We start from the raw sequence: 12,867 nt of genomic DNA, 5'->3' as shown, positions 1-12,867 counted from the left end.
TTTAACACATAATGGGGGTTTGCTTAGGGTCAGAATTTACCAATAGCACCTTAATAGCTTCTAAGCTCAGATCATTACCTATGTGGAGTTGTAAGTATTCTTAAATATTTATATTCATAGTATTTGAAAGTTCAAGTGCTAGCAAGCATCATCAATATATGTGTTAAGGACTAGAAGAAAGCTATATTTCGGAAGGGCTACAGCTTTCACCTAGTTCTCATTTTGACTGTTTGCAATTGCTCTGGGTGCCTGGGGATAGAAATAGTCAATAAACTGCTGTTGACAGATCTGTCATTCTTATTATAAGTCTCCCTTCAGTATATAATGGTGATGTGCTGTGAATAAGCTGTGGGTTTGAATGATGTTGATTTCCTTATTATAGAATTTTCAGTGGTGAATCATCTCATTTTACCACATACGTTATACAGCAGTATAGTAATGAAGGGTTTAAATCCCTGCATAACTAGCTCTATTTGAGATTCAGATGAGACAACCCTTTGGTAAAGTGGGCACAAAACATCTGAACAGGATTTTTAAGAGCCTAAGAGAAGAGGGTGGCACATGGACATTGTAGATTTTATTAAGTGACTATAAAAGATGACCAAAGTTCATGTCTTTGCAGGTCCTGAAGGCAAGCGACTAAAAAATGCTGACTTTCTTCAGATGATTTGCCAGGTGGCAGATGGTATGGAATATCTGGAGAAGAAACAAGTTGTCCATAGGGATCTGGCCACACGAAATGTTCTAGTTGGAGAAAACCTTATCTGCAAGATTGCTGATTTTGGATTGGCTCGGCTACTTAAGGTTATTAATAAGACCCCTGTCCTACCAGAGTTTTGTGGGTGTGTATTTGTATATCAGGAAGCTGGCCATGGCATACCTTTACAGGATTCATAACTACATTGTTCTCAGATCTAGCTCAAAACCCCATTTCCTGTCATATTGAGATATTAATTTCTGGCTGCATCTAGCCACCACTAGGGGGAGTCTACTGCAGAAAGATGTATACACCTTCCATGAAAGAGAATCTAAGCAGGTGACAGAGACCCTGATCACAACGCAGAGTCACTTCCTAAATGTTGGCTTGTCATTCTCTAAATATCAGGGCAACATAAAACTAGTGACTGATTCCCTTTACGTTCATTGATTGAGAGTTCCCTCTAGTATCAGCTGCAGGCAGAGTTTTGTCAGTTAACCCTTTAATGACTTGATGAAGGGAAGCAGAGGATTTGGAGCTCTATACCCAAAGAAAAATGAAAGGGGTTGTCTAAGTATTCAATACTGATGACCTACCCTCAGGACAGGTTACCAGTACCTGATCGATGGGTGTCCGACACCAATCACCCCTGCCAATCAGCTGTTTGAAGAGACCATTGTGCTCCGGTGAGTGTTCCATCCTCTTTCTAGGCCAGTGATGTCATGTTCATAGGTCACATGGCCTAGGCGCACCCCAGTCCTGTTCTAGGGAATGAAGCTGACTTGCAATACAAAGCACAGCTGCTATACAATAGACGGCACTGTGCTTGTTAAGCCATGAGGAGGCTACGGTGCTCACCAGAGCGCTGTAGCCTCTTCGAACAGCTGATCGATGGGGATGCCGGAAGTTGGACTCTGACCAATCGTATAATGATGACCTATTCTGAGGAAAGGTCATCAATATTAAACACTAGGAAAACTCTTTAAAGCTTTAACCCTTAAAATACAGGATATAGGGTACAAAACTTTAAGAAAAAAGTCTTTAAAATGTGTCAAAAGTCCTCAGCAGTAATCCTGCACTTGGGTTCAATGACTAGGCTATAGTGATGTTGCTTTGCTAGTGACACCATGTTTGTGGGGATGTAATTCCCAGAGCAGCTATTGGGTGATGTGAACTTGTGTCATGATGTCACTATGGAGCCATTACAGCCCCGTTGTCACTCCAGAAGAAAATAATTGCTGGCAGGATAACTGCATTGGAATTTTGATGAAATAGACAATGAAAACGGCAGATTTGGAGATTTTGTAAATTTGGGCAAGATCCAGAAAAACTGAAAGCTGGGCAGGGAAATAAAGTAGTATGTTAAAACTCTAAAAAACCATAAACCTTTATCAAGAATGAGAAAGGGCCATATATGTTATACAAAATAGAAAATGAAAATCATTGCCATTATTTGCGCTGCAGAGCTGCATTTTATTTATATTTTTTCTTGGACCCTACAAGGAAATGTTCAAATCTGTAATTTCTAACAAATTATGGTGTGCATTTATTTCAGGATGATTATTACTCTCCAGAAAACAATCGCACTATTCCAATAAAGTGGACAGCACCCGAAGCTTTAATGTACTCCAAATATTCTACAAAATCAGATGTGTGGTCATTTGGGATTGTGATGTTTGAAGTGTACACCCTTGGAGATATGCCATATAAAGGTAAATGTGATACTAATACATTAGGTCGTGTTCTTTGGTAATTTTTTCTTCTTGGTTTTTTTTCTTCTCCAACACTGAGTAAACTAGGGCAGAAGACCTGATGGTACAGCATAAAGCTGACCGCTATTAGCCATGTAGAGTTACCCGGCTTGTCCGTGCATTAGGCAGACTCCCCTGGTTTCAATTTTTACCATGCTTGAAGGGGTTGCCCATCTCATATATTGGGGGCCTATCACTAGGATATGCCCCCAATATCTGATAGGTGCGGGTCCCACCTCTAGGACGGAGCCTGCAAAGTGAAGGATATCAGACCACGCATGCACAGCCGCCATCCATTAATTTCTATGGGACTGCCGAAAATAGCTGAGCAGCGTGCTCGACTATTTTCGGAAGTCCAATAGAAATGAATGAGAAGTGTACTGTGCTAGCGCAGCCACCGCTGCATTGACTTCTATGGGGCTGATGATAATAGCCGAGCCAGCATGTGCAGTCCGCTCTCCTTCACTTTGAGGGCTGTTATAGAGATAGGTGCTATCAGACTTTGGGAGCATATCCTAGCAATATGCCCCTAGTATATCAGATGGGCCAACCTCTTCAATGAGGTTCATAGACCTCTCCTAGTGATTTTAGCTGATCAGGGAATGAGATCAGCTTGCGGAGAAGAGATTGTCATAAAAGAACAGGTTGTTCAAATCAGCTGGCAGTCCTAATTTTGTGCCTCCCATTTGTAGAAAAAGGGATGGAACTAAATGGGTTTTACTTGTCCAAAGCTTTACTTCACTTGAGATATGCAATGGCAGAGGAATGTCTTCTTAGTTTACACTTTCTAGATAATGGTAAGTCCTTTTAATTAATGTATAATAACCCTAAACAGAATAGGACCCTTAAAATATAACTTTTATCATGTTGTTAAAAATTATGCCCCAATTTCGGTGACTGATAATGACACTTAAGGGCTCTTTCACATCTGCGTTCTTTTCTTCCGGCATGGAGTTCCGTCGTCGGGGCTCTATGCCAGAAGAATCCTGATCAGTTTTATCCTAATGCATTCTGAATGGAGTGAAATCCGTTCAGGATGCATCAGGATGTCTTCAGTTCCGGAACGGAACGTTTTTTGGCCGGAGAAAATACCGCAGCATGCTGCGCTTTTTGCTCCGGCCAAAAATCCTGAAGACTTGCCGCAAGGCCGGATCAGGAATGAATGCCCATTGAAAGGCATTGATCCGGATCCGGCCTTAAGCTAAACGTCGTTTCAGCGCATTGCCGGATGCGACGTTTAGCTTTTTCTCAATGGTTACCATGGCTGCCGGGACGCTAAAGTCCTGGCAGCCATGGTAAAGTGTAGCGGGGAGCGGGGGAGCAGTATACTTACCATCCGTGCGGCTCCCGGGGCGCTCCAGAGTGACGTCAGGGTGCCCCAAGCGCATGGATCACGTGATCGCATGGCACGTCATCCATGCTCATGGGGCGCTCTGACATCACTCTGGAGCGCCCCGGGAGCCGCACGGACTGTAAGTATACCGCTCCCCCGCTCCCCGCTCCTACTATGGCAACCAGGACTTTAATAGTGTCCTGGGTGCCATAGTAACACTGAAAGCATTTTGAAGACGGATCTGTCTTCAAATGCTTTCAGTACACTTGCGTTTTTCCGGATCCGGCGTGCAATTCCGGCAAGTGGAGCACACGCCGGATCCGGACAACGCAAGTGTGAAAGAGGCAAGATGGGCAGACCATAAGCCGTCCACCTAGTACTGCATATATGGCATCTACCACAATTGTGACCAATACACGTAATACAATGACAAACAAAAAAGAGGAGAAGGTCATTCCATGTTAAGGTAAGGCGGCTAGTGTCTCACTATGCGGGAAAACTTTCACAAATCTACATTGTGAACTCATAATAGAGAGAGACTTCCCAGGCTTCCCAGCATTGTGGTCTGCTATGAAAGTGACTGATACCCATGAGATAGGAGTAACCCTAGCAGAGTGGCCCGGCTCAGGGAGGAGACCAGAACCCTGGGAACCTGAGACCGAAGGGTCAGCGGTAGGGGTGACAGCCACTTTGGTGGAAGGGGGGAGAAAACCCCGCTAAGTGTTATGGTGGGAGAGGCAGAGGACTTGCCGTCGGGTACTGAATTGGCAGACCTCAATGTCTCCAGGGATAATTTTGGTACCGCCCAACGTGGGGACCCAACCCTATCCCGAGCCTGGGAAAATGGGTTAATAGTAGATGGTGAACCACAACAACCTGGGGCAGAGTCAGTGTTTCCCCGTTTTGTGGTTCATCAAGATATTTTGAATCGGGTAAACCAACTATGGGGTAAGCCTATTGAACAGTTGGTGGTCCCCAAGGCTTATCGCAAGCTTGTGTTAGATCTAGCCCACCAAAACGTTCTCGGGGGTCACCTGGGGCTGCAGAAAATTCTGAATCGTATTCTACAGCAGTTTTACTGGCCCAGCATATTCAAAGAAGTGGAAGAGTTTTGTAAGTCCTGCCCGACCTGCCAGCTAACTAGCCCCCAGCCGCATTTCCATAGTCCCCTAGTACCTCTCCTGATTATTAAAGCACCGTTTGACCAAATAGCTATGGACCTCATAGGCCCAGTACCGAAGTCCACCAGAGGGCATCAACACATCTTGGTCATTTTAGACTATGCCATTCGGTACCCGGTGGCGGTGCCACTGCGACATACCTTGGCCAAACTCATAGCTAAGGAGTTAATGGAGATGTTTTCATGAGTAGGACTACCTAAAGAGGTTCTGACCGACCAAGGGACCCCTTTTATGTCCAAGATGATGAGGGAACTCTGTAAGTTTCTGCACATAAAACAACTATGGACGTCCATTTACCATCCGCAAACGGACAGTCTGGTAGAACAGTTTAACCAAACATTAAAAAATATGTTGAAAAAGGTAATGTCTAAAGATGGGAAGGACTGGGACCTCCTTCTGCCCTATCTCATGTTTGCAGTGCGAGAGGTACCCCAGGTCTCTACTGGGTTCTTGCCCTTCGAACTGCTATATGGCAGACACCCTCGCGGTCTCTTGGATGTGGCCAAAGAGGCGTGGGAACAACAACCCACTCTACATAAAAGTGTCATTGAGTACGTTACCCAGATGCAAGATCGGATAGAGACAGTGTTGCTTCTTGTTTGGGAGCATATGGAGGCAGCTCAGCGAGCCCAGAGTTGGGTCTATAATCGGCAGGCTCGAGTACAGATATTTAACCCGGGTGATCGGGTTTTGGTTCTGGTGCCGACCTTGGACAGTAAGTTACTGGCTAGGTGGCAGGGGCCCTACGAGGTACTTGAGAAAATTGGAGATGTAAACTACAAGGTACACCAGCCATGGCGGCGAAAGCCAGAGCAGGTTTAGCATGTGAATTTACTCAAACCGTGGAAGAGGTACTGGCCCCTCTGATGCAAGAGAGGTGGCTGCCACAATAAAAATTGCTCGCAGCCTCTCCTCTAAACAGACTCAGGGGGCCAGGGAGTTCGTTAGTCGGAATACGGATGTGTTCTCAGATCTCCCTGGATGCACTTGCATAATCCAGGCAAAAGTCTGATTAAAACCATACCGGGTACCCGAAGCTCGTCGACAAGCCATATCAGAGGAGGTGCAGCTAATGTTGCAGCTAGACGTCATTGAGGAGTCGATAAGTGAGAGGGCCAGTCCTATAGTATTGATACCCAAGCCAGATGGGACGTTGCGGTTTTGTAACGACTTTTGAAAACTTAACGAGTTTTCCAAGTTAGATGCGTATCCCATGCACCGGGTGGATGAGCTCATCGACAGGTGCCCTTAATGGAGGCTGCCAAAGAGAAAACTGCCTTCATCATTCCTGAGGGGCTGTATCAATATAAGGTCTTATACTTTGGTCTGCCTGGTGCCCCCGCCACTTTTCAGTGACTAATGGACATTGTGCTTCGTCCACATCATCGGTATGTTTCGGCTTACCTGGACAATATTGTCATCCACAGTACCGAATGGGAAAGTCACCTACCCAAAGTGCAGGCTGTAGTGGACTCCCTTCGAGAAGCTGGCCTAACCGCTAACCCCCAAAAATGTGCGGAAGGGTTAGAAGAGTACCTGAGCTATGTCATTAGGTGCGGAGTCATCAAACCCCAAGTGAACAAAATAGAGGTGATACGGAATTGGCCCGACCTGTCACCACTAGGCAAATAAAGTCACTCCTGGGAATGGTGGGCTATTACATGAGGTTTGTTTGCCACTTTGCTACTCTAGCCTTGCCCTTGACAGGACTCTTGAAGGGACACAAGTCAATGATGGTTCTCTGGGATGATTGGGCGGAAGAGGCTTTCTCCACTTTGAAGTTGGCCCTGTGTGGGTCCCCGATTTTGGCGATGCCTGACTTCAAAAGGGAGTTTATAGTACAGACCGATGCCTCCGAAGTAGGCCTAGGTGCTGTACTGTCTCAGGGAGTCAACGGGGAGGAGCAGCCCATTGTCTTCATCAGCCGTAAACTCACCCCAGCTGAGATCCGGTATAGTGTAGTGAGAGTGCATGGCTATCAAGTGGGCACTAGAATCTCTCCGCCATTATGCCAAATTCTGTCTGGTGACTGACCACTCCCCTCTCAAGTAGATGAGCCAGGCCAAGCACAGAAATGCCCAGGTCACCCGATGGTTTCTCTCCCTACAAAACTTTAAGTTTTCAGTGGAACACAGGGCAGGCCAGTTACAGGGAAACGCGGATGCCCTGTCCCTGGTACACTGTCTGTCGTGTGTTCATCCCCTAAGGTTGAACAAAGGGGGGGGGGGGGGATGTGACACTGTAAGAGGTTTGCTCTGGGAAAACAAGTATTTTCCTCCCAGCATGTGCTGCTGGGCTTATTTACAGCCAGGTGAGGTGAAATACCGGACCGGATTTGAAATGCCGGTCCGGGTTTTGGCAGCACCTGGCTGTCCTTAAATAGGCAGCTGGGTTCAAAAGCCATGTCTCTATATTGGGATCTGGGAGCCTTGTGTCTGGATGAAGGCTTGCTGCCAGTTTGGAGTGAAAACAGGTTGGTGCTGCTATGAGCAAGGACTCTGATTGCCGCATGGTGTGAATTACCACCAACACCATAAGGTGACCTTTTTGTTTGAATATGACAACTTGTTTTGTCACTTGCCTAAAGTGTGAATAAAACACTAAACTGCTTGATAAAAAGAACATGTTGTTGCCTCTGTACTGCGTCCACTAATCCTGTCTACCAGAGCGGGTCCCCACAATATATAGAGTGTGACATTAGCCCCATTTAGTGGTGGCTGCTGATGTGGCCTCTCGATACCTTCTGCATACAAAATACAGTAAATGCATGTTTTACATTCTTTTGCATTTTGCAGTGTACCACAACTCTGGCACATCTATACCTCTTCTTCGTGTGTCTCTGAGAAGATTCTTCACAACTGTTCCTCTATTGACCAATACATTTTGTTTTTGGTAGGATTGAACAACCGAGACGTGGTCACAAAAGTCACTCAAGGCTACAGACTGCCGCAACCACCTGTTTGCACTATGGATATATACAACCTAATGCTGCTTTGTTGGGAGGACAAACCACAGGATCGGCCAAGTTTCCAGGAGTTGGTGGAAAAATTAACTGTCATTCAGAGGACAGTCCGGTAAATAGGAACAACCCCTGACTTGTAGGAAATCTGGAGAACGTCAATAGCAATTGACAACTATGGAGGATGGGAGTGTTCATCAGTGGGTATTATACCCCTTGCCAATGGTCAATGATGAGGAACTTCTGACTGCGAAAATTTCACCTTGTATTATGACAGACATTAGGGGAAACTTCTTTCCATCATGGCAGGAAATTCAGAGAATATGACCACAGAATAATAACTGTACCGGAAAGGGTGATACAAACTTGTGGCTGAGCTTAACATGTACTCAGCAACCCAAGATACAAACAATCTGTAAAGATTGTGAGAAACTTTTACAAATATCATGAACATTGAGCAAATGTGCAAAGAAACAAAGATAACAATGTTGATACATCTTATTTTTAACAGTGCAGTACTATATACGCTCCTTATATTGTAGATATCACTCCCATCATGTAAACAGGTTTGTTGTTCTCATTACCCAGACATGCACTGTGTATATGATTCCAAACTGAGTGGAAGAAGGAAAGCGACAACTGCACTGAGCAGATTTCCAGCTCAGAAAAGTGTTGTCACTTGTCAACTGTAACTGCTCCAGTAACACCCCAATATGAATAAGAATATAACTATTATATTACTGCTATCACTGAGCGAACACAAAATATAACCTTTAATATAGACATTAAAAAATATCAAATAAACCCCAAAGTATAAATACAGTAAGATAGTATACAAATGATAGCTCAAGCCTACACCCAGGATAATAGGTCAATGTAGTGCACGTACCAAAAAGCAACACAACAGGGACAAAAATAACATTACAACTGCATATTTGATATATAATAATGATGCGGTAAAGAACCGGGGGTTGTTGTTACAAAACTCATGGTTACTTGATACCAGACTGTATACAGGGGTAGCATCCAACAAGATGGGGTAGGGAAGGTGTTAAATCCCTAGGTTTTCCCTATGGCTACCCCTGCCTAAAAGCGGAGCACCCGCCCCGAAAGGGGCGACCCCACTTATCGGTGGCTAAACCCTGAGAGACCCTGCATGACCCTGTTGGCTTCTTCACACTTCCCGACGCGTTTCGCCAGGTGGCGATATCCACATGGTTCATCAGAGGAGTTATGGTCCGATGAATAAGTTCTGAAAAATACACAAGATGTGGGCACCAAGATGAAAAAGGAGCTCAGTGATAATTAATATCCCTCCTATTGTGCTTCAATATCATATTCTTTGTGAGGTTACTATATTACTGCCCTACAAATCATCCAGCTCATATGGTAGGATATGTCTTTAGGATGCTAAATGAATTACAAATAAATAACATTTTTTTTATTTCATGTTGGACATTTCTTGCTGCCCTTTTGTATAAGAATATAACTACTTGAATACTACCTTCTATGTACAAAAATATAACTACTATAATACTGCCCCCATGTACAAGAATATACCGCTAGCTACTATATCATTGCCTTATGTACAAGAATATTACTACTATAATACTGCCTCCTAAGTACAAGAACTACTATACTATTGCCTCCTAAATAACTGAATATAACTACTATAATATGGTCCCCCATGTACAAATATACATATATAAACATATAACTGCTATAATACTGTCTCCTATGCACAAGAATATAACTATTATACTATTGTCTCCTATCTACAAGAATACAACTACTAAAATGCTGTCTCTTATGTACAAGAAAATAACTACCGTAGTACTGTCCCTTATATACAATAGTCATATTTATTTATTTATTTTGTAGATGACATAGGAGAAGGTTTATTAGGCAAGGTTAGCTGATGACACAAAAGTAAGTAATAGGGTGGATATTCCTAGAGGCATTAATAACATGAGAAAACATTTAGCTTTAGCTGAGCTGGTGATGTCCCAAAGGTAACAGGCAGCATTTACAGTGGCTGACAAAAGTAAATTCTAATATTAAATGCTAACTAGCTAGCAATAATTTGCACAAATCGCCACTTGAAGGAGTAACGTGAATATTAACACACATAATAGATGCCTGTTAATGGCATGACAGCTATTACCTAAAAATATAACTGCTATATTGCTGCCCCCAAAATCAAGTATATCCAGCTCACCTGGTAGGATGTGTACTTTGGAGTTGATATGAATTTCAAATAAATGAAATTATTTTAATGGATGTTGTTTCCCTTTGTATTTATACTATATTACTGCCCCATATATACAAGAGTATAATTACTATGATATTGCCCTATGTACAAGAATATAACTACTATAATACTGTTCTTATATACCAGAATGTAACTATAATACTGCCTCCTATGTACAAGAATATAACTGCTATAATATTGCCTCCTATGTACAAGAATATAAAAACTATAATACTACCTTCTATGTACAAGAATATAACTACTATAATACTGTCCCTATGTACAAGAATACTGTCCTTATGTACAAGAATATAACTTCTATAATACTGTTCCTATGTACTAGAATGTAACTACTATAATACTTATACCCCCTATGTACAAGAATATAACTTCTGAACAAAAATATAACTGTTATTATGCCCTCTATGAACAAAAATTGTAAATGACAACAGGTAGATGAGTTTTCCAATTGGAATGTAATGAACCAGCGGGTGTGTACCCACTGTGCCACTGACTGGCAATACTTTAGACGGGCGTAACTAAGCAACACAAGGTCTTCACTGGCTCCTCTGGTGGTGAGGATAGACTTGAGCCACCGTAGTTGCCAGGGGCGACTCTAGAGCGTAAACCAAGTCAGTGGCAGCTGGTCCAGCAGACCAGAAGATACCAACAATAGTACCAGCAGAGACAGAAAGCGATACAGATACAGATTCAGATACAGATACCACAGACAGGCAAGGCATTGTAAAGGCAGAAGCAGTTACCTGCGCTGCAAGCGATAGAAGATAAGCGGCCCCAGGCAGAGCTACACACGGATGGCGATTCCTCCTCCGGGGAAGCCAGGGACCCTCTTCCGAAGGCAGACATAACAAGCAGATACAGACATGGACAGAAATTGACATGAACAGAACAGGGACAGAAGCCAAAGGCACTACAGGAAAGACATGGGACAAGATACATTGGAAGCAGTTAAGCACTGCCAGGTTCTCAGACACAGTTACGCACTGCTAGGCGGTCAGATGCAGTTACGCACTGCTAGGAGAACAGGGAACAGACCAGGAACATAACATAACAAATACAGGGCAGGTACAGACAGAACAGGACATGGCATAAACAAGATACGAGATGCAAAATACAGCAATGAAAACCTAGTCGGAACCATACAAATGGGCAGATGGTAAGACCCCTTGGGTCAGCAGCAAGGAGCTACACCTAGAACAGAGCAGGACAAACTGACCCCAAGCCCCACAGCTGCATAACGAGGCACCTGATAAGCCCCACCTAGCCACCGAACAGGGGAGTTAACCCCAACAGAACCAGAGTCCAGAACAGACCATAACAGAAAGACTACAGCATAGACCGTTTCCCCTGGCAACCAGCATACATGGAGACACCCTCAGCCAGTACGCCAGAGCACTACCAACCCGTGAAACCGCAGACAGACTGACACGGGGATAGCAACATCCACAGGCGAGTTCACTGACTCTGCAGCCAGCACGCAGCCCCAAGCAACCAGCTTCACAGGAATTCAGCCTGCAGCCAGTACGCAAGGGTACATGCAGCCAGCCTACACGGAAAGCGACACAGTGAACCGCGCTGTGACATGGAAATTCATCAATCAATGTTAGCATAAGCATTTTGTCATCTTTATATAGAAAGGATACTGATAAACTGTTATGCCTAGTGCAAAGCTTGATGGGGTGGAGCATGACACAGAGATTCTCTCTATGGTCTTTTTTATCTCTGTCATTTTCACCTTTCAGACCCTGCACTAGAACTAAAACAGTGTATCGGAGTGTTTCTTAAAGGGAACCTGTCACCAGTTTTATGGTGTCCTAACTAAGGGCAACATAAATAAGTGACTGATTCGCTTAGCAAAATGCTGGCTCACTTTTGACCCAGTCAATCTGCCAACATCTTGTATTGAATAGCTCCAGCTGATAATGATGAGTCATGAATATTCATGAGCTCCTGACTCTCCCCATCCACCTGCTGCTGAATAATAGTTTGTTTCCATAGGAATCAGCAGCAAGTGGGCAGGGGAGTGGCTATAGCTCTGAATTAAATATACGCTGGACTCAATGACATCACGCTGGACTCAAATCAGCTCATTAGCATGCGGCATCTTTGTGTGTATATTATGAGGTAACCATCTGTCACACCAGTAAGTGAATACAGCTAAGGTACTTTTTAGTAGTTAATGATTGTATATAATTAGTTAGATTATAATCAAATATCCACATGACAGGTTCCCTTTAAAGTAAATCAGTCGAAAGATAGGCCCTACAACTGTACAAGAAGTTAGTTTAAATGGGAAACCCTTTATAAGAGGAATTTTGATGTATCAGATGATAGCACTGGTAGAGTTCTTGGGAACAAAAATGATGAATTTACTGTTCTGCTGGTGTAGTCACCATGGAAATGCATTACATTGCCTATCGTGTACCGATCCTGAGTTACAATACACTCCAGAGCTGCACTCCCTTTTCTGCTGGTGGAGTCACTGTGTACATACAATACATTATTTATCCTGTACTGATCCTGAGTTGCATCCTATAATATACTCCAGAGCAGCACTCACTATTCTGGAGTCACAGTGTACATATATTACATTACATATCCTGTACTGATCCTGAGTTGCACTCAGTATTATACTCCAACATTGCACTCACTATTCTGATGGTGGAGTCACTTT

General features: G+C 43.7%; 1 protein-coding gene across 1 annotated transcript in view; it reads left to right on the top strand.

Moving 5' to 3' along the window:
* Window positions 1-10,380, top strand: part of SRMS (src-related kinase lacking C-terminal regulatory tyrosine and N-terminal myristylation sites) — a 45,528-nt gene extending 35,148 nt beyond the window's left edge. The window contains exons 6-8 of the mRNA XM_044272848.1: window positions 623-804; window positions 2,253-2,409; window positions 7,859-10,380. Of these exons, the coding sequence (XP_044128783.1) occupies window positions 623-804; window positions 2,253-2,409; window positions 7,859-8,040 (521 nt within the window). The 3' untranslated portion in view covers window positions 8,041-10,380. The remainder of the gene's footprint in view (window positions 1-622; window positions 805-2,252; window positions 2,410-7,858) is intronic.
* Window positions 10,381-12,867: the final 2,487 nt, after the last annotated feature.

Source organism: Bufo gargarizans, unplaced genomic scaffold (assembly GCF_014858855.1).
Source record: "Bufo gargarizans isolate SCDJY-AF-19 unplaced genomic scaffold, ASM1485885v1 fragScaff_scaffold_136_pilon, whole genome shotgun sequence".
Lineage (NCBI taxonomy): Eukaryota > Metazoa > Chordata > Amphibia > Anura > Bufonidae > Bufo > Bufo gargarizans.
The sequence above is the reverse complement of the archived record's forward strand: the minus strand, read 5'-3'. Positions and strand labels throughout refer to the sequence as shown.